Source organism: Triturus cristatus, chromosome 7 (genome assembly GCF_964204655.1).
Source record: "Triturus cristatus chromosome 7, aTriCri1.1, whole genome shotgun sequence".
NCBI lineage: Eukaryota > Metazoa > Chordata > Amphibia > Caudata > Salamandridae > Triturus > Triturus cristatus.
In genome coordinates, this window is record NC_140590.1 from 598,233,686 (window position 1) to 598,254,274 (window position 20,589).

The following is a 20,589-nucleotide window of genomic DNA, read 5'->3' on the forward strand; positions in this document are numbered from 1 at the left end:
GGAGGGGAACACCAGGAGCGCGACAGAGGACGGGGTGCACCACAAGGACGTGAGCAGCCTTGTCAGACTGACGGAAAAGGAAAACAAGACAATTTTCCGCATCAGCGCCCACAGTTCACAGTTTCAGAAAAAGAAAGTTGCAGCTTTAACAGCGAGATATGCCACAGACGGTGAGAACCCAGCTACTGAATTTAACGGGCAGTGACTCTGCTCCACAGCGCAGCGGAAGTTACCATAATGCGGCAAGCACTACGTCCATTTCTGTAGGCGACAGCAACTAAAACTTTCATTACAGTTGAAACCGCTGACACTCAAGTGGCTCCCCCTGACAGACTATATGACATAGTTCTTTTAATTGAAGGTGAGGTACAGCGTGTCATTGATGGGATTTTTTGGGACAATCTAACCTCTTCTTATAACATTTTATTAGCAGAGACAGATTGGCCCCCACCTTTTGTTCTTGCAGCTCCAAAAGGAGAGGAGGTGATACTTCCAAGTTTTTCCAAAAACGTCTCCAAGGAGCATGCAGAGGCTTTTGCAGAGGACTGAGCTTTGGTGCTTGCACCGGCTCTGTACCGTACTCATGTGTGTTGGGATAAAGATTCTCCACCCTTTGAGATACCATTGCGGTCAATGCCACAGCCACAACCCCAATATCCCCTCCGACGGGAACCGAAGGGTCCCGTTTCTGAGATTTTAACACAATTAGAGTATCATGGAGTGATTGAGACATGTGTGTCACTGATGAATAACCCTCTTTTTACCGTTACAAAACCCGATGGGTCGTACCACATAGTTTTGGATTACCGGCATTTGAACTCTCATTGCCGCACTTTTGCTGTATAAAATACCCACAGTTCTGCTCTTGCAGACAGTTTTGTTGGTAAAAAATATAAAACTACACTAGACATTTCAAATGGCTTTTTCAGTCACAGCTTATCTCCGGCATGCAGTCAATGTACCACATTCACAGCCGGCGGTAAACAAAAACAATTTAGGCGACTAGCTATGGGCTACAAGAACAGCCCTGGTGTTTTCGCCACCCGTGTTGTCCCTTTGCTAGACAGCATAGACCCAGATGCATACTCGTACGTTGATGATATTTATCTAACGGACGACGAATTCTGGCCGCATCTGTGCCGTGTTGACCGCATCATTATTTTGTTTGTGGACTACGGTTATAAATCAACTTTGCAAAATCACACATTGCTGAGTACACAGTGTTGTTTTTGGGCTATGAGCTCAATAATGAAGGTAGAGGCTTAGTGCCTTACTTCCTGGAGAAATACGCACATTTACGCCCTCCTACAGCCCTGAAAAAACGTCAATCATTGCTGGGAGTTTTGAATTTCAGTCGTACTTATATTCCTGAATATGCCCAGCATATCAAGCCTCTTTATGCTCTGATACAACCAACATTTTCTAAAGCCTCCTGGCTTCCGGAACATTCAACTATCCTGCACTCTTTGCAGTCTGATCTTCTTGAATCTAAATACTTGTTAACTCATGATAACCACACAAAGCTGGTAATAAGAATTGTTCCAGGTGCAGTTGGTTTCACTTACTTGACGTTTAATGAGGGTGACACAGTACAGTGTATTTATACACTTATGCCGAGTTGCGGTTTTCCACTGTTGAAAAAGTCTTGACAGCTGTATAGATGGCGATCCTGAAGGAACGTGCACTGGCACAGGGGAAACGCATTTTGGTGGTGACACCATACCCTGCACTTGAAGCTGTGACTAAGGCAAGTGTACCAAACTCTAAGGCTTTTCACCCTCATTGGATACAATGGGCGACTTCTTTGATGTCTCAGGTCGTGACATTTGTTTTTGACTCCTCACTTCAGACTCAGGAGTTCTTGCAGTATGAGTTTGTTCATCCTCCTCCTCTGTCACTACGCCCGCTTGAGTAGTACGCTTGTATCATTTACACCGATGGTTTGGCCCAACCAGGCACTGGGTCTAAGCATGCTTATTCGGCAGTCTTTGCAATAGTGGCAGGTACCATTGTGAACGGTGAGTTCAAGTCCAGTGTCGTACAAACGCAGGCGCTCGGTGACTGTACCGCCCAATTCGCCGAGCTGCACTCTTTGGTGTTTTCTCTCGAATTTGCTGATCTTAATGTCACTACTCTCATTGTGAGTTATTCTTATTACTGTGTACAGTCTTTCATGACAACTTATTCTTTTGGTCTCAGAATGACTATTGTGATTCCAAGGGCAGCGTAATTAAGCATAAGATGCTTTGGGTTCGAGTGGCAGATCTTAAAGAACGTCTACCTCTCACACAAGTTATTCACACTCTTAGCCACCAGCGTGTGGGGACACACGCTGTTGGTAACAGTTTGACTGATGAAGCAGCCAAATCAACAGTAGCCACATGTCTAGTTGCAGCTGTTACAAGATCCATGACTCATGTTAATAATGTCATTTTGGCAGCTGTTGCTGCTACGGAGAAGGGTGATAATTACCCTCAAGGGTTCCCTTCAAAGTACTCTTATCATTTAAGTCCCAACCGAGTTCCTTATGTGAGAATACATAACGTTGGTGACAGGTTGATTCCCAATGCGGACCGACCGCAGACTTTCTTTGATAACAGCCGCACACGAGGACATGGCTTCGGCACACGTTACTGGTTTATACAACAGAGCCGTAATTATGTACTTTCTTGTGACATTTGTCATCAGATTAAACCATCTACAGTTACACGTCCACCGCAGACACAGCTCTGCTTTTCTAATAAGCCTTTTGGCTGGGTATATCTTGATCACTGCGGTCCATTTTCTTCAGATACTGCTTATAAATACATCTTTCATGTGGGTTTGGCCACAACGCAGTGCTGACGCTCGAAATGTCATCAGGGATTTGCGTGTCTTTGTGGGAATATTTGCATGTGGCACCTTCCATTCTGACGAAGGTCCAGCGTTCGCCTCTAAGGCATACAAGGATTCGATGACGTTTTTGGGGGTGCTGGTGAACTTTTTGTCTCCATACAGGCCTGAGGGCAACTCAGTTGTGGACGAATGAACCGTGACTTAAAGCACTCCTTGACAGCTAAAGTCTTAGGTACTGGCAGGAACTGGCTAGCCCACTTGTATAGCATGCAACGTGCACCAAATAATTTCCCTAGAAGATCTCTACGAAAGGCTCTTTGGCATAAAAATGTTTGTTCCAGACATTGATGTTTTAGACATGGCGGCGGCAGCTGCCTGCTTTGATGTAGATAATCATTCTACTATGTTACAGGACTTACAAGAGACCCGTGACAGTCTTGCAAAAGAACATTTACCCTCGGCCACTGATGCAGCACTACAGATTGCGGTAGTTGGCTGGCTACCGAAGGTTGGAGAACTGGTCCGAGAGAAGGTGGAGAACAAAAAAGAATTTGGCCCCTCTTATTGTGCTCTGGTTCCAGTGCTTGGCGTGAAGGGTACTCGTACAGTCATTTTACCACCACTTCCTTGTCGCAAAGACAATAGATACATCTCAGTGGACAATGTCAAGCTACAACATCTGGCCGATCCTGAATAGTACAACACCATCTTCCTCATGTCCAGCAATATCCAGGAATCCTGTGTTTGGCGCATCTGACGACACACAGCGTGACACTGCCATTGAGATGAACTCTGTCACTAATCCCTTGGTGACCCCACCAGCCTCAACCTGTACTGACGAAACTGAATATGCTTATCCCACAAGCGAGTCGTGGCCTGGTTTGCAACCAACTACACTTAGCCAGTCACGTTTTTCTTTTGACTCGACTTCCACCTCATCATTTGACCCTACAAAATTCAGTATTTTTGTCTCCTGGTTTAAACAGACTTATTTGGTCCCTCCTTGGACATACATCTGGTCGGTGCTGATCCTAATTTTTCTGTTCATGTCCATTGGTTTTGTGACAGTATTTTTCTTACTCATCAATGGTCACTACTTGCCAGAACGCTCTGCTGTTGGTATTTGGAACTTTGGCTCCGCACTCGTCTTCCCACATCATGAAGCGAGACCATTTCTGCCTTTCCAGTCGCTGATGGCATAGTCTAGGATGCTGTGGATTTCCAAATTCATTGCCCAACAGAGATTAATGTACCAAATGTACTTCGTGTATCAATGGGTGATGTAGTGAAACAGAACATACGTTCAGATGATTGGGATGTGCAAGCAGTACAATCTTTATTTTCAGATTTGAAGTGTTATGCTGCCTTTGATGCGGAAGATTTGTATTTAAATACTGCTAATTGTGCCGATTTATATTGTTACCAGCATTTTGGACACCATTACCTGCATTAGGCTAATACATTTAGAAATGTTTTTATTACACACAATGGGAACATTGCCCAACTTCATTAGAAGGCAGCTCCAAAACCCTGTTTAAGAAATTTACAAATTTTATGGATTTTGATAGGTCAAACCCAGAGTCCTTTTATTTTAAATTAAACATTTCATCTACTCCCAAAGGGATGTTGACTCACACAAAATTGTTGTATTCCAATTCATTTATAAATAGCTTATCAGTGTGTGGCTATGAACATTGGAAGGCCACCTTTGATTTGAAATCAGTCTGGGGTTCTAGATCCTGGCAGGTACACTGCACTGAAGCTTTGCATCGTGCGTGCCTAATCCCAACACAAATCCTGTTTTTGAATGATTCCATATATCAAACAAACTGTTTTGGCCAAGCAACTACAAAACAGATGAATGCCCCTACCATCATTACTGGCTCAATATCATAACTGGAGCTTGCATACTGATTACTCCATTGAGGAACTGCAAGCTTTGTTTCAGAATATATCATTTAATGTCTCCAGTTTAGACCCCCTAGGTTGGTTAGTTTGGCAGACGACTTCTGATACCTGCCAATTACGTTTCCATAACGCAGTCCCTGGTTACAAACAGGTTAGACCTGGTCCATGTTTTGCAAATACACATTCAGTTACCACGTAATCTGTGGATAAATTGTGTCAAAATTGGTTACAGCAATCATCCCTATCGAACGTTAAACAACATTTATCATTGTTAACAAATAACATTGATTTGGCCGACTTTATCAAGGGGCCTGCTAGTCCTAGGAGAAAAAGATTTATGTCTAATCATTGGTAGCTTCGCTGTAGTACGGAGAACAATTAAGACACTATAGCTGGTCGGATTGGGGTTCCGAGCACTAAGGTGGGTTTTTGGTACACCACAATACACAGAGGTCCTGGTTTCCTGCGCACAGTTCTGTATATGTGCAGAATCCCTGCAACAACACGTGCAGTACACTGGAGAATCAACAGGGATGGATTACAGCGGTATAGGGCACAGTGGAGCTTCGGGCATAGTGGAGCTTGACTTTAAATGTTGTTGCAGGTGAAGGAGTGAAAATTAACAAAAACGTAAAGGGGTGGTGGAGAGTGCTGTACTGTCAGTGTGAGCGGCAGGAGGCGGTTGACCGATAAATTGTGGTGCGCACAAGTGTGCCCCTCTGTCCTGTTTGTCTCATGGGCTGTGAGGCATTCTTGCGTCTTCACACATTGCACTACTTTCTGGAGTGACCGTAGCCGGAGTTTGTGCAGGTGCTGGCGGCTCGAGGGCGGGTGACTGGAGCCATTAGATGTTAATCGTATTACTCAATATGTTCTATTTGAACGGTCTTGATTGCCGATATAGGTGAAGCCCATGTTTTGTGCACACAGCTTCTTGTGCTTAGGCACATTCAAGTTATGAAAATGGTTCTCAATGATATGCAAGCCCATCTGCTCTTTCATCCTTGGAAATCGTGTGCATTTTGCTCAGGTTTGAGTACACGTTTTCTTTTTGTGAACTGGTCCCTGTGTTAGCAAGTGCTAACTACACAGACAAGGAAAACGTAGTACTATGTGTTTGACTTCTCTGCATATCACTGTTAGATTTGGGGGTCTCTAGTTGGCATGGGTAGGTACCTGTGACAAATAGGGATCCTTGCGTCTAGTCAGGGTAATGGGGTACACTCCTAAAATAACCCCTGCTCACCCCCTTGGTAGCTTGGCACGAGCAGACAGGCTTATCTCAGAGGCAGTGTGTAAAGCATTTGTGAACACATACAGTAATCTAGTGACAGCACTACAGATGGACACCACACAAGTTTTATATAACAAATAAGTATTCTTTATATAGATTTATCACAAGACCATAAACGAAAAAAATCCACAATACTGTTACTTTAAGATGGTAGAATTTAGCTTTGTTCTCTTAAGATGGTAAATGCGACACTCAGAGTTCAATGTACCATAGATGCGGCACGCAGGGCAACAAAAGTGTTGGAGAGATGGTGATGCATTGAAGATCCGGTGCAAATAAACAAAGATGGCGCTTTCTTCTTGATGCGACACGCTTCCCGGTGATGCGGCGGCACCTGATGCGATGTCGATCCTCTCCCCTGGCAATGCGAGTTGCTTCCACAGCGATGCTAGCCGCGACAGGCCCTGTGACACTCTTCCTGGTGATGCGGCGGCGTTTGCTGCGACGTCGATCCTCTCCCCTGGCAATGCGAGTTGCTTCCACAACGATGCGAGCCGCGACAGACCCTGCGACACGCTTCTCGGAGATGCGGCGGCGTCTGATGCAACGTTGATCCTTGTCTCCTGCGATGAGCCGTGACAGGCCCTGCAACACCCTACCCAGTGATGCGGCGGCGTCTGCTGCGACGTCGATCCTCTTCTCCTGGCAATGCGCGTCGCTTCGGTGGACCTGCGTTGACTCAACGGTTCTTCTGCGACACGCTTCCCAGTGATGCGGCGGTGTCTGCTGCGACGTCGATCCTCTTCTCCGGCGAGGCGCTTCGTGTTGTGCAGCGGCAGTTCGGCGACACGCTTGAGTCGGGCTTTCAGCTCCTTGCGATGCGCAAGTCCTCAAACAGTCCAGCACAACTGCAGGCACTTTAAAAGAACTCTTGGGGAGCTGGTGGGTGAAGTCTGTTGTCCCTGAGACTTCAGCAGGAGGCAAGCTCTTTTCCAAGCCCTAAGTTGAATGAAAATGCACACCAAGTCCTTTCTCCTTTCTTTGGCAGTCAGGCAACCACTGCAGGCCAATCGCCCAAGCAGCACTTCAGTTTAGGGATAGTCTCTCCTCAGTTTGTTCTGGTTCCACTCCTCAGCAAAGGTTTCTTCTTGTTTCCCAAAGTGATCTAAAGTTCTTCAGTTGGGTCCCAATATTTATACCAAGTTTCTCTTTGTTCTCTGAAGGCAGAGAGGCCTTTGCTAGTCCAAACCAGTTCTGGCCAGTCCTGGAGCACTTTGTTTACATGTTTTCTTTCCTTTCAGAGTGCAGGGCAGAGACATCAGACGCACCACAGGAGGTGGAGCCAGCATTGTGGAGGAAAGGCCCAGCCCTATTCAGGTCCCAGGTGCAACTCCTCCCACCCATCTAGATGCAGATCTCTCTATTCAGCCCTGTGCAGACTCACCCTGTCTCCTGGAAACCCCCAGCCCCTGTCACTCAAACTCCAGACAAGGAATACACAGCCTAGCAGAGGCAGGTTTGGATGGTTAGACAAGAAAATACCTACTTTCTAAAAGTTGTATTTTCAAACACAGAATATTAAAACCAACTTCACTAAAAGATGTATTTTATCATTCTGAGTTCAGGCATACTAAATTTGAATGTCTACCATGTTCCCTGAGTCAGTTAGGATTATAAGATGGAATAATCAAACTGCCCATTCTGGCCTATGGAGAACAGGTAGCCTTGCAATAGTGAACAACGAAAATGGCTGTAATTCACTATTAGAACATGCCACACACACCAGGGCATGTCCTAACTTATACTTACAATGCACCCTGCCCTTTTGCCTACCATAGGGGTGTCTGATATGAAGAAAGGGGAAGGTTTAGGGACTGGCAAGTGGGTGCACTGGCCCAGTCAGCATGACAGTACCAGACTACACGCAGGCTCTGCAATGGCAGGCCTTAGACACACTTTTACAGGCTGCTTCTGTGGGTGGCACAACCAGTGCTGCAAGCCCACCAGCAGTATTTGGATTACCAGCCCTGGGCACTCCTGGTGCACTGTACTAGGGACTGACAGGTAAACCAAACCAACCAATCATGGAATCACTGATTCATACATTAATTTACAATAGGGAGAACTTGCACTGTGGCACTGGACAGCAGTGTCACAGTGCCCAAAGCATCTAACACCAGCAAAAACACATAAGGCAACAGCAGAAATGGACGGGAGACCCACTCCAAGGTGCCAAGTCTAACAGTCACTCATCCTGTTACTTTGTATATTTTACAACTCCACTTAAGCTGCCGTGCTGTATTATTTGGCCATGTAGAATGCCTATAAGTCCTTCAGGTCCAATTAAACAGGCGAAATCAAACTCTAACTGCGCTCCGTAAAGGTCTAACTAATTGAATTAATTGGCAGCGAGCTATAATTATTATTTCAAATGTATGGGCGTTTTCAACCTGAGCAAGGGGTAATGAGTAGGGCGGAGCAGAAATTCACGGAATTCCACTGAGTTTTTATGCAACACAGTGAAATTCCAGCCTGGCTTGGTATATGGTGCACACAGCTAAAGGAATGATGCCCCCTACAATAATCCAGGCAACTCTTACGGTGATTTTAGTTGGCTTTGATAACCTTATATGTTCTCAAAGGGGTAGATGTGGAGAGCAGCCTTCAGGCTTATCTTGAAGGAGTGCAAAGCAGATTGTTTCACGACATTTAAACAAGAGTGTAGGTTAGATGAGAAAAAAAATCACACAGTGTTTATGAAAGATAAGTTTATATATTAACACAGCACAATCACTATCACTTTGTATATCTCCTATCCGGAGATATCAACAATACACATAAGAATACTTCAAAGAAATCAGGTGAGTGGTGCAAATACACTTTGATCTCCAGGGGGAGACCAAACCATATACTAAATGACTTAGAAGAGCTTGGAGAACTAGGAACCATCCAAAGTAAGTACCTAGAAACAGCCATGTGTTCAATAGAAGTCAAAGGAGAAATAGAGTTTGCATTTTAAAGAAAAAGGACTCTTCCCAGAGTACCCCTAAGAAACCCTTTGGAAAATATGAGGTTGGAAAGCCACCCCACCAGGGGATGCCCCAGAAACCAGGTTACCTGCACCAGGAAAGCCAGGTACATAGGGTTGAAGTGATGTCGAAACCTCTCGAAGACGACAATGGGCGACTTGGGAGGAAAGGCCTTTGGACAAGTCTGTGAAGAAGTCCGGTGGAATCCAATGATGGATTCTGGAAGAGGAGAACCTGCAAGCAGATGGGACAGAGTCTATGCCACTTGGAGGTGACCAGGATGCGTGGATGCACAATGCTCAACCTTGGCAGGAAGCTCAGGAGTTCACGAGGACCTTGTCGCTGCAGCTGTGGGAACCAGCCAATGCTATGGAAGACCAGTAACCGTACACAAGCTGTCTTGCGTTGGAGGTCGATGTCCAGTTGGTGGTGTCCGGCGGGAGCCACAAGAAGCTTTGGTAGCCACAACTGGTGTGGAAGATAAACAGATGCAATTGTTGGGACCAGCAAGGTATAAGGGACTCACCACATGCAGGAAAGTCAGAGTAGGCCATGAGCAAGCAGGGGAGCCAACCACAGCTGAAGGATACCCTTGAGAGGACCCACAGGCCGAAGGCACAGGAGTTACAAGAGGACCTCAGGCAGCTCACCAAAGATGGAGGCCCACGATGAAAGGGATGCAGAGAGGACGCTGGTCTTTGAGGGATGAGATGCTGGAGATTCATATAGTCTGAAGATCTCCGGAGTGCAGCACCAACAAGCCTTTTCAAAGGCAAGTTCACATGGTGCACAGAGGTTTGCATCCAGCGACTCCAAAGAGGAATACTGTCCTCCACATCAAAGGGCAGACAGGTCAGGCCTCTGGGAAGCCACAGATCCACCACCTGTGTCGCTGAGCTTCGGGAAGGATGACAGGAGCAGCAGACTGGTCAGCTTCAATGCGGTGCCTGCAGATGCAGGGAAGTGACTCCTTCACTGCAAGGGAGATTACTTCAGATGGCCTTGATGCGCACCGACCCCTGGAGAGCCTTAGAGAAGCATAGACACAGAGGAGGCAGAATACTTGCAGAACAGTTAGACCAGAATCAGCAGGAGTCTTCCTTGATGCAGTCTCCGTTCCAGGCGAAGTCCAGGTGTCCAGACGGTCGAAGAATGTCTTGGTTTCAGAGGTCATGTCTAGGGGTGGCCGCACCTCTCTGTGGCAGGAAACCTTTTGTTTTACCTTCCCTTGCTCAAACTCTGCTCAGCAGCAGGATGGTAGAACAGTGTCTGTGGCCGGCGGCAGAATTAGCTTGCTGGCAGACCCTGAAAGGCGGTAACTGGGAGTACAGGGGGCTCCTCTAAGGAGCTCCCCAGTGCATGGGATGATACCACCAACACCAGAATGACGGTTGAATATGATTCCAACATGTTTGAAACCAAACATGACCAGGTTCAGCTCAGCCATTATATAGTTAGACATCTCGTAATGACTGATGTCCACTATATATCTTAAAATGAATAACAGCACTCACAAAGCCTGGAGAATCAACTCCATAGGTTTGTGTGGGTGTCCTGCTCATGCAGGGGCACACTCAGACTTATAACCAAGCACCCTGCCCTCAGGACTAGAGGGCCTACCATAGAGGTGACTTGTACGTTTTAATTGCAGTGACCTCAGATATAAGAAAACCTATATCTGTCATGAGCGGTGCAAGCATCATTTCATTCAGGATGCAATGGCAGGCCTGTAGTCAGTGTTTAAGTGGACTCCCATGGGTGGCACAGTGCATGCTGCAGCCCATGGAAGACCCCTGGTGTACCTATGCCCTTGGTACCTTAGTACCATATACTAAGGACTTATAAGCGTACACCAGTAGCCAATTGTGGAGGTACCAAAGTATTTAACAAAGCCATTTTTTTGGAGCGAGAGCACAGATGCAAGGGTCCTGGTTAGCAAGACCCCAGCAAACTACAGTCAAAACATACTGGCACCAGGCAAAAAGTGGGGAGAAGCATAAAAGAAAGATCTTACTTTCCTACAGTGGTACAATAAACATGAAGGAAAACAAGGAGATAAATATTACACCGAAAAGAGCTGCGAAGGGGTAAGTTGGAGAGCGAGATGATGAGGAGTGGAGGGGAGACAATAGAAAAGAGACAGGGTATATAGGTAAGAAAGGGATGGTGCAGGGAAAGTAAGTGGTAAAATAGAGAGAAAAGGTGTTAGATCTGGGGGTCTCTAGTTGGCAGAGGTAGGCACCACTGTCCAAATAGGGACCCTTGCTTCTAGTCAGGGCAAGGGGGATATAGTCTTTAGATAACCCCTGCTCACCACATTGGTAGCTTGGCACGAGCAGACAGGCTTATCAAAGGCAATGAGTAAAGTATTTGTATCAAACCTCACAGTAACACAGTGAAAACACCACAAATGGACTCCACACCAGTTTAGAAAAATAAAAGTATTTAATCTAAACTAAACACGACCAAAACGACAGCATTGTGGAAGGCAGGCACAGCCCTATTCAGGCCCAGGTGCTATCCCCTCCCACCAATCAAGATGCAGATGGAGCTATTCAGCCTAGGGCTGACTCACTCAGCCTCTGGGAGCCACCCCAGCCCCTGTCACTCACAAACCAGACAGTCAATTCACAAACAGGCCAAGGCACACAGAAAGGTCAGACAAGAAAACAGCCACTTTCTAAAAGTGTTGTTTTCAAACACAGGATTTAAGTTTAGGGATACCAGACTTTCATTTTCTATCTTGCTCCTATGGGAAGATATGCAGGTAAACCTTATACACAGCATTCCCCATTATAGCCTATGGGCAAGATAGCCTTTCAAGAGTGAAAAACGAAAATGGCTGTAATTCACTACCAGAACATGTCACCCACACTAGTACATGCTCTACCTTTCACATACACTGCACCCTGCCCAGGGGGGTACCTAGGGCCTTCCATAGGAGTTTCCAATGTGTATAGAAAGGGAAGGGTTAGACCTGGCCAGTGTGGACACTGGCCAGGGCCGCATGGCAGTTAGAAACTGCACCCAGGCACCCCAGTGGCAGGCCTGAGACACCATTTTAGGGCTACTCCTGTGGGTGGCACAATCAGTGCTGCAGGCCCACTAGTACCATTTGAATCACCAGCCCTGGCACACTTGGTGCACTTTACTAGGGACTTCCTGGTAACACAAATATGCCAATCATGGATAACCAATTGCAATAACAATTTACCTAGGGAGCACTTGCACTTTGACACTGATCAGCAGTGGCAAAGTGCCCAAAGCATCTAAAGCAGCAAAAACGAAATCCAGCACAGCGTCAAAAATACAGGAGGGAGAGGCAAAAAGTCAGGGGAAACCACGCCAAAGATGCCAGGTCTAACAAAAGGCATATTAGAAATTAGAGGGTATGTGGTGAGAGACCATGGGTAATAAAGAAAAGAACAAAGAGGAAGAGGTTACAGATAGTAGAACAAGATAGAAATGGAGGCAATGGCAGAGGTGAAAGTGGGCTACACCCATCATAGAAGTTGGCCATATCAGTTTTATTTTGAATCATGCCCGGTCTTATACTCAATAAAGCACAATTGGATTAAATGAAAGAGGATAACTCATCATGAATCCCTACTGAATGTGGCCAGAGACTTAGTGGAGAGTGGGAGACAGTATTGAATGGATAAATCAGATTCAGTACCACTAATACTGCACCGTGTCCGCTGTCCAGCAGCAGACAGATTTGACTGCCAGCATAGCCTACCACAGAGGGGATGGAAACCAGCCTTAGTTGAATCCAAGACATTATTATTTTTTATAAAAGTAGAACGTTGGGTGTTAATCCCCCTTTTCAGTATCTTGGAATTCTTTAACTCATTAGAACAATAAAAGTGAGTACATGCTTTCCTTCAAAATCAATCACACTTATAACCATCCCTATAATGCACTATTTAAATTTGTATCTAAAACTAAAAAGCAATTTGGAAAAGACCCAGAGAGCTCCATAAAAGTCACTTCAAGTTTCCATTGATCATAATTACGCCCAACTTTGCCTCTTATGTTTGTTTTTCTCGCCTTCTACCTTTAAGGATGATAAACAGAACAGGGTAAGTCCCTGATACTTTTTTAATTTCCAAAATCCCTCTAAGCACCGTTGGCACCATGCACAACTGTGGTAAGCATGCTCACACCCAAATGTGAATCCAATGTTGTCCATTTTGTGTAAATTAATATACAAAAACATTTATTTCCAGGCAAATGTTATGCATGATTATATCAAGTAAAACTGCTATGGTGATTGTGTTTGGTGGATATTAGCAGACTAATTCCATAAAAAACTCAATTATTAATCAATATTTTTTCAATTTACGTACTTAGTCATTTTAGTACTTTGGAAGGGTCAAGGTGCATTGAGCCTGCTTCATTTTGTTTGGCCCTACACCACTTCAACCTATTCTAGAGTTTCAAACAGAAAATGGCATTGTCATTTTCCATGTAAATCAATAGTTTAATCTAATAAAATGTAATTTGCCAGAGAAAAGCATTACCTGGTTATTTATTGGCTGAATGCATTTTAACACAACCAAAACCAAGCCTCTTTAAAAAATACAGAGTCCTTGCAAAATCTAAACACTTCGTATTTGCTAGCTAAAGCCCAGCCTTACCTATCAGTTGTTATCAACCTCAGAACATGGAGAGAGTTCATGAATATGCGTTTGCTGGGCCTAATAATACTTGACTTCACTCCGGCATAGGCCAACCAGCCCAATGGAAGTACTTGTAGGTTATGTAACTACAAACGTGAATCATGGCTGCACCTTCTGTGCTGTTGTCCTGCCATGATCTAAGAAAGGAGAGTTTTACTCAGGCAGATATTTCTGAGGCAAGGGGTCCGTACCTGCATAGAGGCATCGGCAGTATTTGTTTCACAATCTGCTGTCTCCACCCTCGCACGTTGAAGGAGGATTTGTAACAAGCATTGGCATAGCCAATAGGTCTCGCCTTTGGGACCTTATAAGTGTTTAGCCATGCAACAGTTGATGTTTTTGCACCAAGGATATTGTGCTGAATAACTAAACACTTATAAAGTCCCAAAGGGCAAGACCTATTGGCTATGCCAATGCTTGGTAAAAGGTGTAACAGAACTAATGTTCAAGTCTAAACATACTTTAACATTTCAAATTGAATAATTGTGAAAAATTCTGAAGGGGGAGGCCACTGAGTTGTTTTTTTTTTAAATACTGGGGTGGCTCGTCATTAAAAAGTTTGAAAATCACTACTCTTAATTAATCAGATGGCGCCTACATCGCTCGGTTTCTGTAGAATCTAAAAACAACTTTATTTCTGCAAAATAAATGAAAATGGCGTTCGAACGTCCCAACTATGGGGGACTAGCTTAAACCAAAACAAAACAATGCCGCTTATACTGACAGATCTTCCGGTGATCCAAGTCAAGTTCCCTGCATTACTAAATTGCCTTTCATGTGTGCACGGGGTGTGAAGGGACGGTTTGCCTTTTAAGTGCGGCTCTGCTCATTTGTGCAAGGCGAGGTAGTCTGCCACAGACCTGCCCCTGCGCTGAGATGCTAGTTTACCTTTCTGCTTCTCGCCGTGGCTTGGCTCAGCGCTTCTTCCCGTATCTCCTCAGTTGAACGAGCTGTGGTGATTTTAAGCCCCTGTTCTCATTTCAGCGACTCACTTCCTATATTTTTCCAGCAGCCAGTGGCAGGTATCGGCGGCCGACGTCCGTGACGTAACCCTGTCTCAGCTTGAGAGCTGCGTGGGTTTGTGTACAGATGCGATGACCCTTGTTTTGCTGAGGGGGAGGAGTTTATTGCTTCAGAGGCGTGGAGAGCATGGCGGGACATCTATTATGTGAGTCATGAGGAAAGAGGACCTGCAACTCGTTACGGGTGGGAGGAGCCGTACAGCATACATGTGACTGCCTGACTCATGGATGAGGAAGCGTGACCAGAAAGGCAGTTTAGTTTGCACAAAGGTCTTGCAGTGTGCCTTCCTGCTGCGCTGAATAATATACGCAATTGAACATTTCTGGTGTTCTTTAAATTGTATTAAGTGAACAGGTCCTTTATGGTGTCCTCATTAAATTATAGTTTCAAAACGAGTATCAGAATGCTAAGATAAAACCTGACTTGTGCACCTAAAGTAATGGACTTGTAAACCGCAACTTTTCATGTCAGAGTACTGTGGGGGCGAACTCTCAAGTGCCCACTGTTTTTAAAAGCTGATCTCGCGGGCGTCAATCCACTCGGGATGGCTCGGTGGAGGTGGGGGAGGAAGATGTACATACATTGGGCATTCAAACAGTTTGTTGATTTTATTTTTGTGATAAGAGTGGTGCCCTACCACACGCTTACCAGTCCCAGGTGCTTAAAGTGGTATCACAGCCAAGTAGGCTGGTGTGGAGTAACAGAATAGGCGATCAGTGGTTGTGTTGATCTTACTTTTTATTCCCTAGGGCTAAAAGCTTGTCTGGTCTCAAAATTTTGGGCTATGGCTGAGCATGCACGTTAGAATTTATGGGGACTGATAGCAACCATACTCCAAGTATGGAAGGACTTGGGCTCATGTGTCCATTTGATACAGCGGTTTAGCGTTTCAGTATGCTAAATGTGGCATATCAGAAGATTACCGCTTCTTCATGTGCGAGGCAATGAGAGTTTGGGGATAAATAACACTTGACAGCAGCTGGCTCATATGCAGCTTTTGAAAGATTAGCTGTAGTACCGCAACTAGTAACCTTGTCTTTTAGTTGTAGGTTGTACTCTTCTGGACCAACTAGTAAGCATTCATGTTTTGTGTTATTGAAACAGTCATTTGTGAATGAACTTTACGTGACTGACATCTTTGTGTTCAGAGTTATTGACTAAAAGATGAGTATCACTCGCATCTAAGATGACTCGGTCATCAGCTCTAATGTATGTCTCAAGAGGAGGTACATAGAAATATTGAAACAAGCATCTGCAATGTAATCGGTCCGATTGCATTGCAAATGCTTAAGTTTAAAACTGAGCGCGACGCCCCTCCACGGACACCGCACTCGGTTTCTTTATATATTTCTTAACTTCAACACTGAGCGCGGTGTCCTTGAAACGGGTGCTGCGCTCAGTGCTAAAGTTAAGAAATATATAAATAAACTGAGCGCTGTGTCCGTGAAGCGGCGCCGCGCTCAGTTTCAAAGTTAAACGAGCGAGACTCGCAGAGTGTTTCCCTTGCGTGAGCGAGCCAAGGGCACCATCTGTTTGCAAGTTAATTACAAACAGATGGTCTCAAGCTCGCTCCCGCAAGGGAATCGCCAAATGTGCACGCGTTGCCATTGAAAGCAATGCAACGTGTGCATGTTTTTGGCCAAAAAACCGAGTCGATTACAAGAGGTCCCCTCCTAAGGAGCGCATGCGCGCTGCGTATGCGAGACATAAAAAGGCTTAGTGATGCTATATACCCTCGACCTGAATCCATGCAACACCGGCACTAAGTCCAGAAATGTATAACTACCTACTATATAAGAACAACGGGAGTCAAATACCCAGCCTAGTGCAATTAGCGAATATAGCAAGCACTAGCCCTTTTAATGCTGCTCGAAAATCTGATAGTGTTTTAAGAGACACTTATAATTACATAACGCATTTCTCCCAAATAAAATAGAGTATACATTTGTTGAAGTGGTTGAGGCGGAAAACATGGTGGTGATAAGTTGTCTTGATACACTTGTGTAAATTAATTTGCTGCTTTTAAAGTTTTGTATCTTTTTGTAATGGTTTTAATTAACTGATACAAATAAAGAATTGAAACATTTTGACACACATTAATAACTCTTTTTTTCCTCGATAGGGCTTTACTCCTTTATCATCCAGCCATCAACTACAAACAGCGCTTGAAACACTGGAACCTGTTAGTGTTACAGTAAATACTGAGGCAAGATCGGAAAGTCTGCCAGCAGAACAGGACACAGGTAATCTCTGAGAGCCATGCTTCCACTGCCCTATTCTAGTGTAGCTCTACTAGAGAATGCATGAGGGCCTATTCACTACTACGGTAGTCTTCCTGCGTCGTTTTCAGCAGATTTATGATTTTATGGTGGTTAACAAAGGTTTCCACAAGTACTCATAGGAAACTAAAAGGGTTGCTGTTGTACCTGGATTACCCCTGAAATACTTTGTGAATTCCATTTTCGCATGAACAAATAGCCACATGTAAACATTTCATGATAAAATCCCAGACTATGCACAATACCACTGGCCACTGTCTTTGTACCTTTTACTCTTCATAGAAAATGTTTACACCTCTAAGAATATCCCTTCCACTGCACCCCGCCAATTTTGAGTGTTCCCTGCCCTTTCTCACCCTGAAACAGGATTGACCCTTCTTTTACATGAATGGGTCAGGAAAAACACTTCTGTACTGGGTGAGGCTGTGGTCCTCCCCAGCTCTCCACTATTATAGGCTAGCAGTAGAGGATAGACTGTGTCACAGAAAAGTCCATCTCCTCCCCTGGTTTACGTTTGTTAAATCTCACTTTATTGACTTAGGTTTGAGTGATTATTGAAGTAATCCTTCTAAAATTGGGGTCGGCCCCAAGGGTAGAGTCAAAGCTGTGTTCTGGGACAAGAAAATCAATGAACACCATCAAAAAGCAAAAGGGGGGTTGATTGAAGCATTCGTAGCCTGTAAAGTTCACCCAGCTAATGAAGCATATGTAGATCAGATCCAACCATCTATGGCAAGCACGATTTATATAAAATTTAGACTGGGAACACTTTTAGTGAATACGTTTACACACAGATGGAAGCTTCACCAATCTATCCCATTAGCCTGTCAATTTTTGCAGATATGCCAGTGAGGATGTTGAACACATCTTATTTTTTTGTCCAATATATGCCAGGTCCAGGCGGAGAGGGATTAAACCATTGTGTAGTCTGGGGGAGGGGTGGGGGGGCGGTGAGATCCTATCAGCTGGTTTATCATATTTTGAGATCAAATACAAGCCAGGTTGTGGTTTTCGGAATTAGCCGATACCTCTATACTGTCTGGTTATCCAGGGTTATCATGGTTTATGAGGTCTGGAAACTGTATTATTGCTTTCTCCTGTTTCAAATGGAACTATGTTTGTTGGTATATTTATTTTTTAGCGTTTTTTTTAACATGGTTCTTGTGTTATTCTCTCTAACTTCAGGACTGAGGCTCTTCTTTTCATCTGCTCCAACTGACTCTCATTGAAAATTGTCATAACATGCTCTCTCAACTCATTTTATTCGATTTAGTTTAGAATTGACTATATTATGAATTTGTTTTCTAAATTGATATTTGTATACATTTTATGTAACATGCGATTATGGTTTAAAGAACCGAAATAGAATTGAATTGATTTATTAAGTCAGGAAAACAGTTTGCCAGTACTCACAAACAAGAACCTTTGGGTACGCTGCACAAACTATTAAAGCATTCCTGATATGTGTCAGGTTTACGTGGTCTTTATGCGCAGGTAGCGGGGCCTTTTTCTGCCCCTCACCATTCACACAAATGACCACATATATGGAAATACAATGGCTAACTGTAGAGGCAGGGAAAGTGGAATGGAGGAAGAAAACAAACAGAGACATAGCACTCCATCACTTTTGCCTCGTTACTTGGTGGTTGGTCCATGAGGTCTGTAGAATGTACTGAGCAAGGTTATAAAATCCGCTACCCTTAGCACTCGAGGTTCAAATGAGATTTCTTCTTTTTGACAACAAAAATGTTGCATATGGATTATTAATTCTTAACACCTTATTGGGTTTATTTATCTTCACTTTATGTTTCTTACAAATAAATAACATAACGTAGTATAAAATACATAACATAGTTACACATATTTGTATTACATACTCAAATATTTGTAAATTGACAGAGTTAGATGGATTGTTTTGGGGAGCTATACCTGGAACAGCTGAGAAACATTGTCAGGCAGAATTCCCTCTGTGGGACTATGTTGATCACATGCATAACCGAGGCCCCGCAGTCCCCCCGATGCGGGGGTAGGCCCACACCGTACACCTCAAAGGAGACCCCATCGGGCTGGCTAGCTGCAAACAAATAAAACACTCAGAAGAATAGGTAAAAGGGGCCCCTCACCTTAGCTTGCCGGGGACGGGGGCCCCCTAAAGTTCTGTTACGCCACTGGTGTTGGTTGTGTGTGCTCTTTTAAGTGCAGGGAAAGATTGACCAAACAAACTTACTGTTCACAGCAACTGCTACTGAATTTGTATGGCCCATGTGGTTGGCATTGGTATAGTCACATGCCATGTAGTTTAGCTCACACAGGTGATAGAGCATTAGCAATTTGGAATTGCAATCTACTGACGTAGATTATGCACGCACTCTTTTTCATAGCAATAGACTTGGAGATGATATGCTGGGTAGTGCATGTCTCTTTGCACCGAATGCCACACATTTGTTTGTGTGTGTGTGTATGTATGTGTATGCATCAGTGGAAAATATGGAAACATGGGTTGCGTGCCGAGCTCTATGCAGATTCCTCAATATTTACCCAAAATGTACTTGCTAAATCTCATGTTCACCACTTGTTTCATTTGGTAACATTTCATAGCATCTTAGACAGGATAGGAAGTATGGCCATCATTGGTGTGATCACTTGACATATAGTTTATCTCACACTGGTGAAAAGCCCTATGCAATGTGGAAATTGGGAATCAACTATTCCCAAAAGGAAATTGGGAATCAGATATTATCCAGTTCAAGCAATCTTACATGCTGTAGCAGTCTCACCACCTCCCACAAGAATAAAGGTATCCAATGGCGTATTTCAAACTGGAGTCATGTAGGTCATGATAATATCAAGATTTGCCACCATCTTAAGAGAAATGATTTGGTAATTCTTCACAACATCTTAGGTAGAATATTGATAATGTCGCCCCGAGATTAAAGCGATCTTGAATAGTGTAGATCAAGATCAAGGATGTCTGATGATGTCTTTGGATGTGGAGACTTTTAGTTATAAACTACGAACTGTAATTTGGAAGTCACAAGAAATACATTCCTTACCTTTTGAAAATTACTTTTTTGGTTGGACCTCCTAAATAGTTTTACTTTGTAATAATGCAAGAAAGGATTCCCCAGAGGTTAACTGGTACATTCACATTTTAATACTTTATTCGGTTTAAAAGAGCCATAAAAGCATACAATAAAACAATTAAAACCTCTAATCATCGCACTGGAATATATTCAATAAATTCATCTTAAAACACAAATCCGAATAAAGTGCTTCAATATAAATGTAATAAAATAGACTTATTAATAAAAACATTTCATTCAATAATATTTAGAACAGGAATCCTGATAAAACTCATCATTTCCCCATCAGTTTTCTGAATTTCATAACATGAACAATAAATCTATATGCAGTTATGCAGACTTGATTCATCTGGAGCATTTGTAAATGCTCTAAAGCCTTAAAGCCTCTTTACACTTTCTGATACTTAAAATGTTCAAGATTGGCTTTAAAAACATTTTCTCTGTTCTCAATAAAGCTCACTAAAAAGAGCATGTGCAATTTGGATTGGAGCGTAACTGTATGGGCATAGATCCAGA

The 20,589-nt window shown here is 43.9% G+C and overlaps 1 protein-coding gene across 2 annotated transcripts in view; it reads left to right on the plus strand.

The window, feature by feature from the left end:
* TOM1L1 (target of myb1 like 1 membrane trafficking protein) overlaps window positions 1-20,589 on the plus strand; it is a 665,925-nt gene that overhangs the window by 575,836 nt on the left and 69,500 nt on the right. For both annotated transcript variants that reach the window (XM_085617158.1, XM_085617157.1), the window contains exon 14: window positions 16,834-16,954. In XM_085617158.1, the coding sequence (XP_085473284.1) occupies window positions 16,834-16,954 (121 nt within the window). The remainder of the gene's footprint in view (window positions 1-16,833; window positions 16,955-20,589) is intronic.